The sequence below is a fragment of the Penicillium subrubescens genome (assembly GCF_028828155.1).
Source record: "Penicillium subrubescens strain IBT 31985 chromosome Unknown utg000010l_segment0_segment0, whole genome shotgun sequence".
Lineage (NCBI taxonomy): Eukaryota > Fungi > Ascomycota > Eurotiomycetes > Eurotiales > Aspergillaceae > Penicillium > Penicillium subrubescens.
In genome coordinates this window covers 2,851,757-2,870,082 of record NW_026643160.1, presented here as the reverse complement: position 1 = coordinate 2,870,082, position 18,326 = coordinate 2,851,757, and the positions used below count along the sequence as shown (strand labels likewise).

The 18,326-nt window shown below is 51.4% G+C and overlaps 6 protein-coding genes across 6 annotated transcripts; 4 read left to right on the top strand and 2 right to left on the bottom strand.

Annotated features, from left to right (window-relative positions):
• Positions 1 to 23: 23 nt before the first annotated feature.
• N7473_012215 (cullin family protein) lies at positions 24 to 2,912 on the top strand (the record flags this gene model as incomplete). Its single annotated transcript, XM_057158154.1, has 5 exons — positions 24 to 746; positions 800 to 1,874; positions 1,933 to 2,361; positions 2,416 to 2,776; positions 2,852 to 2,912. 5 exons carry the CDS (start codon positions 24 to 26, stop codon positions 2,910 to 2,912), a joined length of 2,649 nt encoding a protein of 882 aa, XP_057004004.1.
• A 3,252-nt stretch (positions 2,913 to 6,164) lies between these two features.
• On the top strand, positions 6,165 to 8,196 carry N7473_012214 (uncharacterized protein; the record flags this gene model as incomplete). The annotated part of the gene is made up of 4 exons (XM_057158153.1): positions 6,165 to 6,171; positions 6,298 to 6,808; positions 6,868 to 7,493; positions 7,568 to 8,196. The coding sequence occupies 4 exons, from the start codon at positions 6,165 to 6,167 to the stop codon at positions 8,194 to 8,196; spliced, it is 1,773 nt and encodes a 590-aa protein (XP_057004003.1).
• Positions 8,197 to 9,132: 936 nt separating this feature from the next.
• Positions 9,133 to 9,916, bottom strand: N7473_012213 (mRNA splicing protein SMD2; the record flags this gene model as incomplete). The annotated part of the gene is made up of 4 exons (XM_057158152.1): positions 9,133 to 9,175; positions 9,304 to 9,552; positions 9,790 to 9,822; positions 9,888 to 9,916. The coding sequence occupies 4 exons, from the start codon at positions 9,914 to 9,916 to the stop codon at positions 9,133 to 9,135; spliced, it is 354 nt and encodes a 117-aa protein (XP_057004002.1).
• Positions 9,917 to 10,663: 747 nt separating this feature from the next.
• N7473_012212 (putative GATA transcription factor (Ams2)) lies at positions 10,664 to 14,309 on the top strand (the record flags this gene model as incomplete). Its single annotated transcript, XM_057158151.1, has 2 exons — positions 10,664 to 10,857; positions 10,922 to 14,309. 2 exons carry the CDS (start codon positions 10,664 to 10,666, stop codon positions 14,307 to 14,309), a joined length of 3,582 nt encoding a protein of 1,193 aa, XP_057004001.1.
• Positions 14,310 to 15,134: 825 nt separating this feature from the next.
• Positions 15,135 to 15,963, bottom strand: N7473_012211 (putative ssDNA binding protein Ssb3). The gene is made up of 3 exons (XM_057158150.1): positions 15,637 to 15,963; positions 15,470 to 15,524; positions 15,135 to 15,388 (listed from the first exon to the last, which is right to left on the bottom strand). The coding sequence occupies exons 1-3, from the start codon at positions 15,880 to 15,882 to the stop codon at positions 15,318 to 15,320; spliced, it is 372 nt and encodes a 123-aa protein (XP_057004000.1). The 5' UTR covers positions 15,883 to 15,963; the 3' UTR covers positions 15,135 to 15,317.
• A 461-nt stretch (positions 15,964 to 16,424) lies between these two features.
• Positions 16,425 to 17,864, top strand: N7473_012210 (microfibrillar-associated 1 family protein; the record flags this gene model as incomplete). Its single annotated transcript, XM_057158149.1, has 1 exon — positions 16,425 to 17,864. One exon carries the CDS (start codon positions 16,425 to 16,427, stop codon positions 17,862 to 17,864), a length of 1,440 nt encoding a protein of 479 aa, XP_057003999.1.
• Between the last annotated feature and the right edge of the window lie 462 nt (positions 17,865 to 18,326).

Here is an 18,326-nt window from a genome sequence, read left to right as displayed (position 1 = left end):
CCGTGTCGGATTGAACCGGCTGGATGCAGCAGAACTCGAGCGCCGACCCCGATCAGCGGAGTGGTAAGCGCAAATCCACTGGCAAGAGGAAGCTTTCCGATCAAGGAGAAGCATCACAACCGCACTCCCAGCGAACTATCTCGGAGCTTCTCTCCTCGAATCCCTCGCGCAACACCCTCTCGCAGAACCTCTCTCCTTCTTCGAAGCGGACCCGCTTCTCCGTCTCACCTTCACGCTCCGCCTCTGACCACCCGGTGTCACCAAACAGGATGTATAACTTCTCTGGTTCCCCGCCCAAGAACGGCGCCGCTTTCGTGCGCAGCATGGCAGGATCAAGTGCGAATGCACCAGTAGCAAAAGCACAGGCATTCAGTGCAAACGGCCGTCAGAACAACTTCAGTCCTCATGCTGGAGCAAAGAAGCTTGTCGTCAAGAACCTTCGCACAGGACCGCGGATGAACCAAGAGCCATACTTTGACAAGACATGGGCACAGCTGGATGCTGCACTATCAGCTATCTTCGATGGCCAGAAGCCAGAAATCTCGTTGGAAGAGCTATACAAGGGCGCGGAGAACATTTGTCGGCAAGAGCGAGCGGCCCTATTAGCCAAGAAAGTACAGGAGAGGTGCAAGGATTACGTCGCTGGAAAGCTACGGGACAATCTTGTGACAAGAGCTGGAGGTGGAACCGATGTTGATACATTGCGTGCAGTGATCGAGGCATGGTCGGTTTGGCACTCGAGACTAGTACGTCATTGGTGCCTCTGGAGGTTATTGCCTTGAGAGCTAACTTGTTACAGATTACTGTTCGCTGGATATTCTACTACCTTGACCAGTCATTCCTCTTACACTCAAAGGATTTCCCTGTAATCCAGGAAATGGGACTGATCCAGTTCCGTGCCTACGTGTTCGCTGACCAGAGCCTGAAGCCCAAAGTACTACGAGGTGCCTGCGATCTCATCGCCGTCGACCGTGGCGCCGAGACCAGTATCATCCCCGACGCAACGTTACTCCGAGACGCTATAGAGCTCTTCCACAGCCTCGATGTCTACGCTAGCGAGTTTGAGCCGCTATTTATTGATGACTCCCGCAACTTCGTTAAATCATGGGCCCAGCGGGAATCCAGCGGGGATCTTGCTTCATACGTTGAGAATAGCCAGCATCTGATCGAAAGTGAAGTGGAACGATGTGGCCTATTCTCATTAAATCGAAGTACAAAACAAAAGCTGTCCGAGCTGTTGGATGAGATACTGGTGACAGAGCAAGAGGCAGTTCTCCTCAGTGAGAATGACGTGCTCGGCTTGATGCGATCGGGCAAAAAGACCGCTCTGAAACAGCTGTACAGTCTTCTCACCCGGCGAAACCTGGCAAGCAAATTGAAGTCTGCATTCAGTCATTTCATCGTCGAAGAGGGCTCCAACATTGTGTTCGACGAGAAAAATGAAGCGGATATGGTCGATCATCTACTGCAGTTCAAGAAACAGCTTGACGATACACTTGCCGAGTCGTTCGATCGGAACGAAACTCTTGGTCATACTTTGCGCGAGGCTTTCGGCCAATTCATGAACCTTGGCAAGAAAGGGGAATCCACTGCTGGCACCGACAACCCCAAGACCGGAGAGATGATTGCCAAGTATGTGGATCGGCTTTTGAAAGGAGGTTGGAAGATGCCTGCTAGTCAGCAAGAGGGTGCAATGGCGGACGAGGATGCAGAGATCAACCGCCAGCTCGACCAAGTCCTGGACCTATTCCGATTTGTGCAAGGGAAGGCAGTGTTCGAAGCCTTTTACAAGAACGACCTTGCGAGGCGTTTATTGATGGGTCGAAGTGCAAGTGACGATGCCGAGAAGAGTATGCTGGAACGTTTGAAGAGAGGTATTTACTCGTCCAATCCCATTTTGGCCCTGCTTTTCATCTGACTGACATTCACTAGAATGTGGATCAAGCTTTACGCATAACCTTGAGACTATGTTCAAGGATATGGAAGTGGCGCGCGACGAGATGACGGCGTACACTGCTTTCAACCGAGAGCGTAGTCGCAAGGAGCGCCCACCGATTGACCTCAGTGTCAATGTGCTCTCCGCCGCCGCATGGCCAACATATGCTGACGTTCCCGTCCGTATCCCATCGGTCATCGCGACCTCGATCAATGACTTCCAAGAATTCTATTGCAACAAACACACCGGTCGCCGGCTCAACTGGAAGCATCAGCTTGCCCACTGCCAATTGCGGGCCAAGTTCCCCAAGGGATCTAAGGAGCTGGTGGTCAGCTCGTTCCAGGCAATTGTGCTGCTTCTCTTCAACGACATCGGCGCGGATGAAAGCTTGCCCTACTCGGAGATCCAAGCCGCGACGGGCCTTTGTAAGTGATTCTTTTTACTCGTTGTAGTTGACGCCTAACTGACAATCCCTTCAGCGGACCCGGAATTGAAGCGAACGCTGCAGTCACTCGCGTGCGCCAAATACCGCGTCTTGACGAAATCGCCAAAGGGTAAAGAGGTCGAAACAACCGACAGCTTCTCCTACAATACCAGCTTCACCGACGCCAAGATGCGCATCAAGATCAACCAGATCCAGTTGAAGGAGACCAAGGAGGAGAACAAGACGACTCACGAACGCGTCGCGGCCGACCGGCACTACGAAACTCAAGCAGCGATTGTGCGCATCATGAAGAGTCGCAAGACTATCAAGCATGCCGAGCTCATTGCGGAGGTGATCGAGGCCACTCGTCACCGCGGCACCCTCCAGCCCGCCGAGATCAAGACCAACATTGAGAAGTATGATTCAAACAATTTGGCTTCATCTGTTATGAGTTCATTGAGCAGCCGTGCTAACCACTTGCTTTTACACAGGTTGATCGAGAAAGATTACATGGAGCGAGCCGATGGCAACCAATACAAATACGTGGCATAGAGGGTAATACCTTAGGCTTTCTTTCTTTCTTTCTCTCTTTTTCTCTTCTCTCTTAGCGGTGCGTGGGATTACCATTTTGGGACCGGAAGGGCGCAGGGCGCGTGGCTTTGCCGTTTTTTTTTCCCTGCCTTTTCTTTCCCACCGTACAGTTCCGGGCTGGCGCTTAGGATTGTGCAATTGAGTACAAATGAACAATCGAAATAATATTATTGTCATTAGGATTGTACATGTATCTGGTATGATAATTTATTCGGTGAATTGAAACAGTTTAAACTCCCCTACTCATACTCTCACGAGAAGGTACTGTAGTTTTTTTCGGTGGAAGCCGAGTGGAAGACAACAGAAGTCTACAGGATCGGAGTAGCTCCGAGTCCCCATATGCCGAACCCCAGGATACCAGATACAAGGGACGCATTAATGATTGGCTACTAACTGGGCAAGTAGTAATTCGTATAATTCAGTGACAGTAAATTACACAAAAGGAGTGTAAAATGTCTACGCCCGTATTAGTGATATCCATTTTTCCCTACAATTTAAACAAGAGGCTTCCGAGCTAACTCTCTAAGCCCGGACTGAGCAATCGAAGAAACAATCTCATGAATATCTCGAGACACAAATTCTTCAACTTCATCGTTCAATCGCCTCCAAAGATAAAACTTATTGTCCGACAGGAAAATCGTGTGCCACCCGTCATTATCCTCCATAACCGGCTGTCCTGGTTGGAGACCGTAGGATCGAGCTATGATTTGACCTTCGGAGTTGGCGCCTATCCATTCTTTTTGATAATGGGGTCTTGGGGGGTTCGAGCTCCAGCCCCGGGGAACGGTGAACTGGTAATATGTCCTTGGCGATGTGATTGAGAATGAGAGGGAGTATGTCAATTAGTAGTACTTACTGGTGGCAGAACGGAGGGGTTTGTAGGGGACTTGACAGGTGAAACTGCTATAGAAGGTCGAGTAGACATTATGTATCGCAACAGTGGACAGGGTTTCAGGATTGTTAGGTGGAGGGATCATTGATCATTGAGATTGTTACGGGTAGTTTTGTAAAGCCTGATGTAACTATTAGTAGTGCATAAATGCAAAAATAACAAACAAAGCTGTTCTGTATGTATGTTCATCTCCTTCTACTCGGCATTAGTGGGGGAGCCTCGGTCAGTATGGACTATAAAGTTGATAAATTTCTCAAGGCCAAGGCCCAGGCCTTGGTGAAGAGCAAGTACAGTGGCTGCTCAAAAGTCCGAGGCTAGAAACCAGAAAAACAGACCAACCGGGCATGCTTCAATCACTTTTATTTAAAATATCTTTCTAAGTGTCTTTCGAATAATCTTTCTTGATAGCACAGATATTCTTTCTGAGTTTATCGTTCAAATCCTGACTATAAAATGATTTTGAAAATTTGTCAGGGTTTTAAACTTATGGAACCCCACTGTAGAACACAATATTCAGGTACCCAAGAGCACGGCACAGTCTATGCCAACGTGCTCGAATCCGAATCATTGAGATATGCTCTGGAACAACCCTGAAGCTCATCTGCATGTTTAATATGCGTCCGGCCCCGCTGGGGCTGCTCGTGACTTTGTGGTGGGGCCAGCAGAGGATTCGTGCTTCAACAGGATCATTATTACTTCTTTGATGCTGCAACCTATGGAAAGAGGACTCAATCAATGGTATGAATGCTAACAACATAACAATTTGAAATGTATTAATAGACAATACATCGCCACCTCTTTTTAACCCATAATGTACTTAACACTTTATAGTGGGCACTATACCACGACCAATTAAGCCGATGATTAACCCTGCGCTATTCTTATTCCCATGGGAAGAATAAAGTACGGTCGAACCTCTCCCCAGGAGACCCCACCTCGGCGATCTGACAGCGCGGGACTACAGAACTACGGGTGCGATCTGGAGCACGCCTTTTTTTTTGCTGGTCTCATGATTCCCTTCTGCCTCCACCCTATGCATCTGGGGCCTTGCGCTGGTCCCCGCTTTTGACTGGACAGATTTGGTAAGCATAGACATACAGTATCATAGCTTGAGCTCAAGAAAAGAACAGAAATCATTGATAATAGGTATGGATTTCAGAATTAAGAGATTATTTATGGAGTAACCGCTACAACTAGCATTAACGAGTTGTTTATGCGATTACTGATTTTAATGTCCGCGGCACAGAGTACATAGAGGTTTTACTATTCGGCAGGTGGGCGGTATAGCCCCGGCTAACCTACCGTTTGAGCCTCCCAGGGAACCAGGCGTGCAAGGAGTAGGAGCAACATCGTGACAGTACTACTGGTCTACTGTACTACTCGGGCGAGAATCAACCATTGAATGGATCTATCAAGTCATGGAACGGTTGCACCCGTTCTTGCTAGCCGTGTAATGTATCGGACGATAAGCTCTTCCCCGCTGTCTCTGGTACTAAGTCAGTATTACATCGTGGTGAAGTCGTGGCTGATTTCCAGCCGGTCGCGGAATGTGGTGCCTGGGCGGGTTGGCGGGATATCCGTAGAGGGTAAGCCGAAGCGCCCACGGTCCAGACTCCAGCCGGAGCAGGATGGGGATGGGGAATCAGTTCATGTGAGCATCAGAAAAATAAAAAAAGAACAGGGTAAATAGCAAGAACGTGGCAAGTGGGAATTGATAGTTTAGTTAGAGCTCGGCATAAAGAGGAGGAATTCCCCCTCGTCGTGGTAGTCCAAACTTCTATTGACCTTAGTGGTGTATATACTCGGCCTTCGTGTATACTTCTTCTATACTTCCCAACGGGTATAATTACTCTTCTCTACTCCCCCAATGCTTTACATATGAACAACCCCCACTCGAGACACTCATGCGTCCCCCAAAATCACAATCAATTCCCCATCCTCCCCGGTCTTGCTGTTGGAAATCAGCTAACATGAATAATAATCCCAGTGTCCCGCTGCGTCAACTCCCCACTTTTTCCCCGCCTTCGCATCGCTTCAAGTCCAATCCGCGAGCCGCTGTACAACAGTGATACCAAGTTTCATCAACGGGCTCTCGGACCTGTGAATTACACGACAGTTTGCCGATTGGCGACTTGGCTTTTGGCGGCACCGTACGACGAATTGCGCATAGGAAACGATTGTACAAATACGACTGAGAGTCCTGCGTGGAGTTCCCCGGATTTTCGAGATCGATATACCTCAACGGTTCGCATTTGGATATACATTGCGAAAGTGATCGACACCAACAAAAACCGGAAAATTCGACTTCTTGATCAATAATAATGCAGAGTATGTCTCCTCGACGTTCTTGTCCCCACCATACTTTGGTCACCAATTAAGCAAGCGCATACTGCGCGATGGGGCAAATGCGCCCAAAAACCAGACAAGAAAGCTCAAATTGACATTCTCCCCTAGCCAAGCACTTTTTCTCCGATCCGAACCATCTGGTTCTGACCGCACTCAACTCTCTCACCCTCACAAACCCTACGCTAGCCTTGGACGTCCAAAACAAGATCATCTTCCGCCGCCCAGATGCTCCCCGCAGGCCCGGCAAGGTCTCCATCATAACCGGTGGTGGCTCGGGCCATGAGCCTGCTTTTGCGGGCTTCGTCGGTAAAGGTCTCTGCGATGCGTCAGTTGCTGGAACTATTTTCGCCTCGCCTTCGGCAGAGCAGATTCGCAGAGCGGCAATTGATAGAGTCCCCACGGACGCTGGCGTCCTTATTCTTCCTAATAACTATACCGGTGATGTGTTGAACTTTGGTATGGCTGCTGAGAAGTGCCGTGCTGCTGGTATTCGTACCGAGTTCTTTGCTATCAATGATGATGTGGGTGTTGGTCGGGAGAAGGGTGGTAAGGTCGGACGTCGTGGTATTGCTGGTGGTGTTCTCATTTTGAAGATGGCTGGTGCTCTGGCTGAGACTGGGTAAGTTTGGACCGATTTGTATAGATATTAGAAAGTCGATGCTGACGGTATATCTGCAGTGCTTCCCTGGAAGAGGTTTACCAGCTTGTACAATTCGCCAATGATAATTTGGTCTCGATTGGTTCTTCGCTAGAGCATGTCCACGTTCCTGGCCGTGGTGTGCCGGAAGATTTCATCCCCGAAGGCGAAGTCGAGATTGGCATGGGCATTCACAATGAGCCTGGCTCCCACCGCGCAAAGGCCGATCTGGTTGAGACAGTCTCGACTATGCTCAAGCATCTGCTCGACCAGAACGATGCTGATCGCGCCTTCGTGAAGCGCTCTCCCGAGAATGAGTTCGTTCTGTTGATCAACAACCTGGGTGGGGTTAGCCCTATTGAATTGGCTGGTATCACCGACGAGGTACACCGTCAGCTGGTCCGTGATCACCAGGTCAAGCCCGCCCGAGTGCTTCAGGGCACTTTCTTGACCAGCCTGAACGGTATGGGCTTCAGCATCTCGCTGCTGCAACTGGCCGACAATGGCATGGGTCCTGGCAAGTCGATGCTCGAGCTGATTGATGCCCCTGCTGAAGCTGTGGGTTGGGCTGCTCCCATCTCCGCCTCTGCATGGAACGAGCGCATCGATACATCTGTGGAACTCAAGGTATCCAATCTCGTCGACGAAACCCCGAGTAACCTGGAGCGTAAGTCCAACATCTACTCTTGTCCCCCATAACCCGTCCCTGAATAACTAAAACTTAACCCCATCCCATCACAGTCGACCCAGCCATTATCAAAAAGGTCCTCAGCGCCGGCCTCAAGCGCGTTATCGCCGCCGAACCCGACGTAACCCGCTACGACACCATCGTCGGCGACGGCGACTGCGGCATCGGCCTCAAGCGCGGCGCTGAAGCCATCCAGAAACTCCTCGACAACTCCTCCCCCGCCCTAACCCCCGACGCCGTCACCACAGTCCTCCGCATTATCGACGTCGTCGAAAACGTCATGGACGGTACATCCGGCGCCATCTACGCAATCTTCCTGAACGCACTCGCCCACGGGCTCCGCGACCAAGACACCGGCTCTAAACTCCCCGTCACGACGGAAGTCTGGGCGAAGGCGTTGAAACACTCCGTTACCGCATTGGCCAAGTACACGCCCGCGAAGCAGGGGGATCGCACGCTGATTGATGCGTTGGTGCCGTTCTGCGATACGCTGCTTGAAACGCTTGATGTGCGGGTTGCGGCTGCGGCGGCGCAGCAGGGGAGTGAGTCGACTAAGAGTATGAAGGCTAGTCTGGGGAGGTCGGTTTATGTTGGTGGGCAGTCGGAGTGGATTGGGAAGGTGCCTGATCCTGGTGCTTATGGGTTGAGTGAGTTTTTGACTGGGTTGGCTGAGGCGGTTTAGATTTTGATATGATAGATCTGTCTTGGGCTTCTTGGTGGAAGGGGGAAGATGGCTTTTTCGTTCCTTGTTTTTCGATATAAATAGCGTTTCATTTGGCTCGAGGACCTTGGTTGTTTCTCGTGGTCTTGTTCTAATATAATCTCATGGTGATGATGATAATGACTCTCGAGTTGTCTGATTTAGATTACCGGGGCGTAAATAGTCCTGGCTGTAGAACTCCTAGATCGTTATGTCGCCATGGTATTTCGGCGTCAATATGGATGGTATCTAGGTGAAAGGAGATGTAAGTCCGATGATGTGCCGAGCAGTGACGTGGCTCAGGGAGGGCGCAAGAGCTACTGAAGCTGAGTGATAGCAGTTACTTCGTATGATATCTGCTCTACAACCAATCAGAGTTGCGCGTATACGAATGAAAGTACTTGAAACGTCCATGATCTCTAAAAATTCCATTGCTAACAAACATCTCCTACTCCAAGGACATGACGCCGCCCAACGCTTACCTCTAGAAGCGTGGATCCATCGAACCCGAAATACACAACTGAACGCCGGAGATAGTTTCATTTTTATCCATCCAACTTTTGACCACGAGCTTCGGCCGAAGTAACGTTACAGACCGACGTTACCTCTTAAAGGAAAACAGGATGTTGATCTGGGAAGCGCTATCGGTGTCCAGAAGCAAGGGCGGCAGGAGTTGTGTTGTAGAGTCAGGCAAAAACTAGATAAGAAAAAGGGTATCGAGATCGATTACATGAGGGATCCTTTTTTGATCCCACAAAGCAAAAAGCGAACAAGGGCTTGTTCTCTTTGTGGGCATTTAAGCGGCGCACGATGCAGGAAGATCAACCGCCCTGCAGATTCGGATCCCAGATCCCGGGGGCTGCAACCCGGGTGAGATGAACGTGCGCGATAAAAAAAATAGGATGACGGGAAAAGCGCTCAGCTGAGCAGGACAAGGATGACAGAGTCGCCACGCAGGAACCTGGTTGGAAGGGAGAAAGATTAGTTGATAAGAACTCAAAATGGTCCAGCTCATCATCAATCCCGTTAAGCCGTATCGGGTAATCAAGATAGCGCTCAAGTCATCAACCGTCTCAGTCCTGAACTTACATCTTGCTGACGAAGCGGTCCTTGTTCACACCCTTGCCTTTGCCGCCCTTGGGCTTCTCGGTCCACATCTCCTTCACGTTCTCCAGCACCATGTTGCAGTGTCGGTCAAAGGCCTTGACACGGGCCAGCAACTTCCGATTGTTACGGCAGGAGATCAGGACCTGAGTGTGTGTGCGGGTGGCGGTCTGCAGAAGCGAGAGGGGGCCGGCGGTGAGCTCGTGCTCCTCGACGAGAGCGACCTCATATTCTCTGTAGGATGCGCGATGCACGATTAGTTTTATGTACACTTTGGCCTGCATGCATTGGAATGTGATGGCATCGAGGGGAGAGCAAGAGATCGCGGTCGGAGATACTGTCAACCCCGCATTGCCGGAGACTAGGCAGCACTCGGAAAGAAAAAAAGAGGGGGTAACAAAGATGCTCATCGGTCGAGCGAACGGGCAACATCAGGGTGGTCGGGCTTGGGAGGGAAGTGGAAAGACATACGTGAGCTCACTCTTCGGCTTGTTGAGCAGGTCTCTGTGCGGGAAACGGGTCAGCTGAGATACTTCAGTGTATGATGAGTCATTGATTTTGAAACGTACTGAATCTTGGGGTCCGGAGCTGTCGACATGGTGTGTGTGGAAGGTGGGAATATAAAAGGGCCTTGATGGTCTCGTCGGAGTTGTTGAAGATCGCGCGGCCGTCAAGTTCGACCTATCACGTGATCTGGCAAGCTGCTCAGTTGGCAGCCTGAGATCTCAGGCCATTCACTGCGCGATTGGCTCCGTCACGTCGCGTACACGCTTGTTGATCGACGGATAGCTTCAACCCGCGTATGCAAGGTCTCTTTTTTACATCTTCTCCCCCGCCTCTTCTTTCTTCCTTACTCCCTCCTCACTTCTTCCCAGCCTTTCTTCTCCCCTCTGCAGGTGTATGTCCCTTCTGGTCTTCCAATTCCTTTTTGTCCTACGTAACCAATCCATCCTAAGAGGCGGTCTATAATTTGCACCCTGCCGAGGAATCGCACTCTCAATCACCCGGCTAACATTCCAATGCCTGCAGTTACTCCACCACCTGCAGCATATCCTATCGATTCTCCCGGACGACCAAGTTGATTAATAGTTGGCTCGAAACTGCCCCGCTACCACCTAACCATCCCTTCCGAGTACTCGAGTTGTATGAAAACCAGCTTTATTGCCCTATCCTGTCCGATTCAATACCCACATTCATACACTCCCTACCTACTGGCAACTACAACCCTGCCTTCTTATACCTCCGAAACCCGCTATCGACCTCCCATCCCTCTTAAATCTTCCCGATTTTCGACATCGTCCTCCAACCCGCTGTCGTGCATGGTGTACAAGCTGAGTTTGTTGAGATGGAATCTCAGGACGGAATTACCGTCCGGCCGATGAGGCTAAAGGTCTTGTACACGTTTGACAACGAAAACAAGACGAATTGCCTCGCTCGGTGGCCCCACGTGCTCGATCTCCAAACTGCCTTTTTGGATGAGCAAACTCAGATCGGTGTGATCGAGTTGAAAACATGCATTCAGGCAATTGTCTCTGCCAGGTTTGACTCCCTTGCCCCTTATACTGTAGAAGGTCTATTGGAATACTCACACGGACCAATTTAGCCCTGAGCTGGTGGCACAGCTGGGAAAGGACTACACAGTCTACGCCTACGATTACTCCGAATACGAAACTCCCTTGGTTGGACAGGGAATGCTATCATGGGTCCTCGCTTCCGCCTCGCCAACACCCGATGCTCCTGCTCACCAATCCAAAACGATGGTAACAGGCCGGGTGTGCAAAAACCCTCTAGGACTGTTCTCGAAGGGCGCCCAGGAGACATTGGAAGTCAAATTGCGGCTGGTCCCAGTCCCTACCGTGATGCAAAGCGAATACATCGACAGCATGCAAAGGTACCGCGAATTGAGCAATGTTATTCCTCACGATTTCGATGCCCAGTCATGGACGAATTTTCTCCGACAAAATCCTGCTCTCCTGGAGGCCTCTCGGAAACAGCAACAAGGTTGCGTGACTTCGCCAATGGATCAATCGGGTATCGAACGTGTTCACCAGCTCCTGAGTGAGAGTACCACACCGCGGGATTACTCCAACAATTACCCTACCAACGAGTCAATCCGTTCGTCATCGCCAACCCACTCCTTCGGTCCGCCTAGTCGAATGTCTACCCCCGCAGGAACTCGCACTCCTACACATTACCAACAGCCTCTGCAACCAAAGCAGAGCTTTTCTCACAGTGACAATATCCGCCCTTCATCTAGTGCTTCCATGCAGGACAGTGACTTTCAACTTCACCAATTTGGTAGCCAATCCCGAAGAGATTCGATTCATTCGGGCTATGGTAGTGGAAATGAGGATGCAGTGGAACCCCAGCAACGGAAAAGGGCCAAGTTGTACCAAGCTGGATGGCCCGGCAAGTCTGATATGAACATTGAACGACAGCCTAGCTCCCTGCGAGTGGCTGCTAGCACTGCAGCCTCTGTACGGATCCACCGTCCAACCCCAGTGAACCCTGCTCTTTCCGTAGAGCAATCTCACGAGGAACCCGTTCGCCCTCCGACTCCTATCTCTCGGCCTGGAGATTTCCAACGCCGAGTCCGACTACCCTCTAGCCTGTTGCGGGAGAGCTCAACGCATAGCAATAGCTCATATACATCTCCTTACATTCATAGCGATGATGTAGCTACCGACCAGACAGCTCATTCTCCAGAAGACCGGTACCAAGGTCTATTCGAGCCTCCCTTCAACATGCCTTCTTCACCTCCAGTCTTGGAGTCCCGCTTCCCGTCCCGATCTAGTCCCAACTTGCCTCCTATCTCTCTGGATACTGACTCTGGTTTCATGAGCGGTGGTCTGGATGATCTCCTGGATGAGGGAGCGGGCACCCCTGTGGAGGATTCCCAGAGAGCCGACTCCCGGCCTGTGACTGGCGAGAAGCGCCACCGGTCAGTTCGCTCTGCAGTACAGGCCACTCCTCCTGCAAGTGCCATTGGTCTGGTATCAGAGGGTCTGAACGATTCCATGCTAGTCAGTGATGGTCTAATGGAGCCGAAGTCCAATCAAATACCACAACTTCCACGTCCAAACACGTCATCTGGCTCTAGACCATCTTCGCGAATGAGCTCCCGGCCAACACCGAAACCACTGGCACCCGCACCCATGTCACAAAGTGAATTGGAACAGTTCAGGAGGGCCATTCCGGCAAGTGACTCTGTCGCTCCTCCCCCACAGCCGTGTGCCTTCTATTCGCAAAATAGCGCGGGGCCCATGAGCGATTTCTCTATTGTCGAGACGCCGGCACCTCAACCTGAGTACACTCGAAGAGCTCCTCGTAGTGGAGGTGCAGCGAAGAGGGCAATGCAAGTCCAGGCTCGGCTGGACGCGGCGATTGCCAGTGGTGGAATTCCACCCTACTGTGAAAACTGTGGAACTATCGAAACACCTACATGGAGACGGGCATGGACCAAAGATATCACTGGTAGTGAAGAGGATGCGAAGGGCATGATGAAGACGCGAGGTCTGCTCTTCTGGGAAGTGCTGGAGCGAAATGACAACAAAGAAGTTGTCAGGTTCAAACTCTACAAGAAGGGCCTAGGGGTGACTCCTGAGGACCAGGGATGGACCCAACTCCTGCTTTGCAACCCTTGTGGCCTCTGGTTGCATAAGTGCAAGACTATGCGCCCAGAGAACCGATGGAATCGGCAGCCACCGGCGTGTGGCACCGATGGCAAGCAGAAGCGTCCCTCTAGGAACCGCAAGCAGAGCGGTGGTCCCTTGTCCAAGCCCTCTACCCGCACTCGCAGCAAGGCTGTGTCGGTTCGGACTGCACAGTCTTCTCCTGCCCCCACAGAAGCATCCTCCGTGCACAATGAGGAGGGCGCTACTCCTAACGTGGAGGATCATGCGGACGAGGGCCAAGATCAGGATCAAGCCCAAGACCCGGATGAGGAAGCAGAGTATCCCAACAAGCGACGCCGGGCAAACAGTGCTGAGCCTCCACGATCCAGCGAGAAGCCTCGCTGGGACCAGGAGGAGGCCATTGAGGCCCTGCGTCTTGCTATTCAATCCAGCCCGGCCAGGAATATCGAGAATCGCAACTTCCCTGCCCCAGATGAGACCAAGCTCACACCCAAGCCTGTGCGCCGCGCTCTCTTCGCCTCTTCTCAAAAGGAAGGGCCAATGAAAGAGCTTGGCGCATCGTTCGTGAATAGCTGCTCGCCTCGTCGCAGCCCTCGCTTCACCAAGGGTGAGAAGCATATCCAGGAGAAGGAAAATCAGGCGCCTACACCTCAGAATGATCTCGATGACCTCTTCGAGGGTCCTTCTCTGGACTTCGATCTGCCTGTCAGCCCGACTCCTCGACGCCGCCACACTCGCCCAGGTGCCATGCACGAGAGACGCCACTCTCTGCCCTGCAACTCGCCAACTGCCAACAGGCGGAAGGATGTCGGGGTATCTACAGCGGCCGCTCGGGCCGCTCGCCTCACTGCTGAGCGATTGCAGCGCGTCCAGGAGGGCGCAGATCATTCTCCCCGCTCTACTCGTTCTCAGACTCGATCTCCTGCCAAGCAGGGTCTTCCCGCACTGCCTGATGCTGGTCTGCACTCCGAAGCCTTTGCACCTCTGGATGGCATGATCCTCGACATCTTCGAGGAGGTCACTGACGAAACCAATGCTTTCCAGCTTGAGAATGACAAGTTCTCCGGCAACAACTGGGCAGACTGGCTCCCCACCGACTACGTCTCTCCCACCGCGTCCGATGAAGAAAACAATCCATCCGACGACCTAATCAACGCAATTCTTTCGGATCCGGCCATCCTGAAAGAGTCTCTCCACAACTCTGAATTCAATCCCTTCAACTTTGACAACAACGTCGTCCCCGACTCGGGCTTCTTCAGCTCCGATGCTCTCCAAACAGACCCCGGGGGTCTAGCCACTTCCCAAGCCAGCAAGCCTCCCAAGGAGCGTGGCCAGGCAGCCACTTCCCCCGCATAATCATAAACGGCCTTGTCTTGTCGCATTTGCTCTTAATGTTTTATTCTTTCTTATTATCTCCCCCTGCATCCTTCTGGGTCATTTTTAGCGTTGGCGTTCAGGCTTGCGAGGTACACACTATCTTGTTACCTTTTGTTTACATACCGGTCTTCACCTACGGGTGGTCCTATGGTTTTTACGTGATGATTCTCTTTTTTATTATTTGTCATGACCAGAAGTACCAGATAGATGGGCTTCGAAGCAACCTTCGTTTTTGAAGAGAAAATGAACTTTTATTGATCGAGTCAAGTCATAGGGCTTTCTTTCAACGTAGACCGTGGTATTGTCCATGTGACAGAGTAGAGCTGAGAGCACACTTCGGTCATGTTGAAGGCGCAGAAAACGCAGAGGAATTCTTGAGCCGCCCTTGAAACGTGCGTAAAGTCAAGCCGGAAGGGTGTCTATATGATGTGAAGAAAGTCCCACCTTTCCAATGAACATCAGCATTGTTTAATCAGCTCATGGCTAATTACGATGTAAAGCTCCTGTCTCATTTTACGTTTACACCCATTGTGGGTAAGGACCGTAGTATAGTTGATACTGAAAGGTTTGCACTATCAAACTTGGACATCTCTCACTTCGTACTCTGGGTCAGATGATAATGCCACGAGATAGGTGCAACAATCATCAAACTCCTCGAGCATGCACTGCGAGATACCTAGACCATAAGGCAGACAGATAGATCATTAAGAGTTAAAATTTCAAGCCGGATGGATTTTCTGGGCTTTTAAAGACGCAGGGTCATACAACCAGAGAGCAGGTCGATTTCAAGCGGGTATTGGGCAATGTTGTCGTGGACAAAAGTTCCATTGATCATGAAATCGTACGTGATATGCAAAAGTCCAATGAGGACACGAAACAAGTAAATGGTAACATCGAATCACCCCATCCTCTAGACATGACTTCTAACAAATATTCGGATCCTGAGAACACGGCATATCCTTCATCCCACCTCAGCTCAGTCACTTTTTACTCTGCGTCGTAGAAGATAGACTTGAAGCGGTGGGTGGCCTCGACGACCTGTTCGTAGATTTTGTAGTCTGTAGGGCATGACATTAGCATCAACATCAGTAAAACAAGTCCGAATCTTTCGCGACTGTGAAAGAGAAAGAAAGACTTACCGCAGTCCGAAGGGTTACCCCAGTCCGTCGTGCCCAATACCCGAATACCAAGACCCTGAGGAGACAAAATTAGCTCTTGTACTATCGCAAGACCTTCCTTCCAAATATCCATTCTTCACGTGCAACTCGTATTGCACGAAGAAGATAGCTATCGTGCTTCAACATACCTGACCACCCTCCAAATCAGTAACCTTCCCTACAACCTCCACGAGCTTGCCCATTTGCAAATGCGAATCCGGCTTCAAGAGGAGAGTGACATCGCCATTATTACCACATGTAATTGTGGCTTGGTCGCCACGGAGTCCGGTCACTGTGCCTAAGATGCGGACGGTGTGTGTTGAGCGTGGGGCTGAGCTGGAGGGGTGGAAGGCGTTGAGGTGGGAGGGGAGGATGCGGGGGGTTTGGAGGGACATTTTGGTGGTTGTTGATAGAGACTTAAAAGAGGGGTAGTGAGGCGATCAAGAGGCTTTCGAGGTGTGCGAGTAGTTGGTTTGGATCCGGAGTTGTCTTGAGCTTTGAAGCTTCTTGGGGTTGACGCGGTGCGCGGGACGCGTGATCACGTGCGGATCGTGATGCACTTACGGCTGATAGTGTAGGTACTTGCCGTAGAGAGAAGGTTTTGAGAAGAGGTTTGAAGAAGAGTCTTGGAGGCATGAAGTCGCTTTCTTACAGTCAATATTGACGATATCAGACTCCAATCTTTAACTTAGGGTGTATCTTCCAATTCCTACTTAACTATCCCTCTAGTCGCAATCTGGTATCATCACGTGATGATATCAATTTCATCCCGAAGCTCTGCTTTCTCCGACGAGTAACGTCGACAGGAAAGCTTCAAGTCCCCTCAACCCGGACCAGCGGGCCACTGCCTTATTATTCGGCTTTACATTGGAGTCACCATAATTATCCTTCACCTCGTTGCGCCCAGCTTCAACCATTTCCCATCCACCTCACCACAATGCCACCTCCGCTCCCCTCCCAACATCGCGGAATGACCGCGAACCCACTTAAACCTGTGGGTCGGTATCGCCCCGGAAAGGCGATCGCGGAGGAGCCATCATCTGAGGAGGAAGAAGACGAAGAGGAGGATATCGAGGCGCAAAAGGAACAAGAACGAAAGCGTCGAGCAGAAGAGCAGCGGCGAAGACAACAAGCGCCCAAAGCGAGCTCATTCCCCGCAGCTGCCATTAAAAAGGCTCAAGAAGAGGATGAGGATGAAGAGGGATTCGTGACGGATGAAGAAGAGGATGAAGCATCCCCACCACCTGCAAAGGCTACCCCCCAGGCCCGAATCGATACCGCGCAAGCTTCGGTGCCACGAACCGCGCCTAGCGCAAAGCTTGCAGCAAGTGACGAGGAGGAAGAGGATGACGAAGAGGAGGAGGAAAGCTCCGAGGAAGAGAGCAGTTCAGAGGACGAAGCGCCACGACGCATGTTCATCCGGCCTACATTCATTAAGAAAGATAAACGAGGCAATGCGGGTGGACAAGGCGCAGAAGCACCAGCCCGAGCACCGATCAGTGGCGCCGACTCAGCCGCAAATAATGAAGCTCGACGAGCTCAACGTCAAGAACTAGCAGATCAATTGGTCCGAGACCAACTCGAGAAAGACGCGATCGCAAAGTCCGCCGCAAACAAAGCCTGGGACGACGACGACGACCTCGCCGAAGCCGACGAAGAAACCGCCATCGACGACCGGGACGATATCGACCCAGAAGCCGAATACGCGGCCTGGAAACTGCGCGAACTAAAGCGCGTCAAGCGCGAGCGCGAAGCCATCGAAGAAGCAGAGAAAGAGCGCGAAGAGATCGAGCGCCGGCGCAATCTCACCGCCGAAGAACGAGACCGCGAGGACCGCGAGTTCATCGCCAAGCAGAACGAGGAGCGCGAGGCAACCCGCGGCCAGACCGGGTTCATGCAGCGCTATTTCCACAAGGGTGCTTTCTTCCGGGACGATCAAGTGCGCGAGGGTCTGGACCAGCGGAATGTCATGGGTCGGCGGTTTGCAGACGACGTCGCGGTCGAAACGCTGCCTCAGTACATGCAGATTCGCGATATGACCAAGCTAGGAAAGAAGGGACGCACGCGCTATCGCGATTTGAAGACGGAGGATACGGGACGGTTTGGCGAGGGCTATCAGAATCGGAGGCGGGAGAATGCTCCTCCTGTTGGAATCACGGACGAGCGGTTTATGCCTGATCACGGCGATGATCGGGATCATGGACCGACGGGACCGACTGGTGCTAATGCCAGTGCTGTACGGCCGCGGCGGAGGTCGAGATCGCGGTCTCCTAGGAGAGACCGGCGCGAAGACAGGAGTCGATCGAGGGAGCGGAGGAAACGTAGCCCGTCGCCATATGATGACCGGGATAAACGTCGACGAGTAGAGAGCTCTTAATGAGGTGGTCTTTTCATCTTTTTGTGGGCGTTGGTGGCGGCGTTTTCTATTAAAATCTTGCATGGCCTGGATTCGAGTCTATGTACTATACTGGCATTTCGAGCAGCAGATACTCTTGTTTTATATAAGATATGGCATACCCCTCTCCTGGAGGGTTCATTATGTTCATCTAGTTGGCCAACCTGCCAGCAAAGTCTTTGTGCATGAAAAATCACTGCCTTCATGACGATCCGATTCTCTTGATCAGCATTGTTCCTGTTGATGCATGAAGTCAACAAACACAGCTGAATCGTCGGCCTAGGAGGAGTTGTCGCTCCGAAACAAGAACACTTATGAGTATACTCGAGTACGCAAGATAGCGTAGTAATAACTCTCTTCCATACCTGCACCAATGACCAGCAGATGAGCAGGAAGCAGACATCCATCCCGAACTGAACCTTCCATAGAGGGCCAGTCATTAAA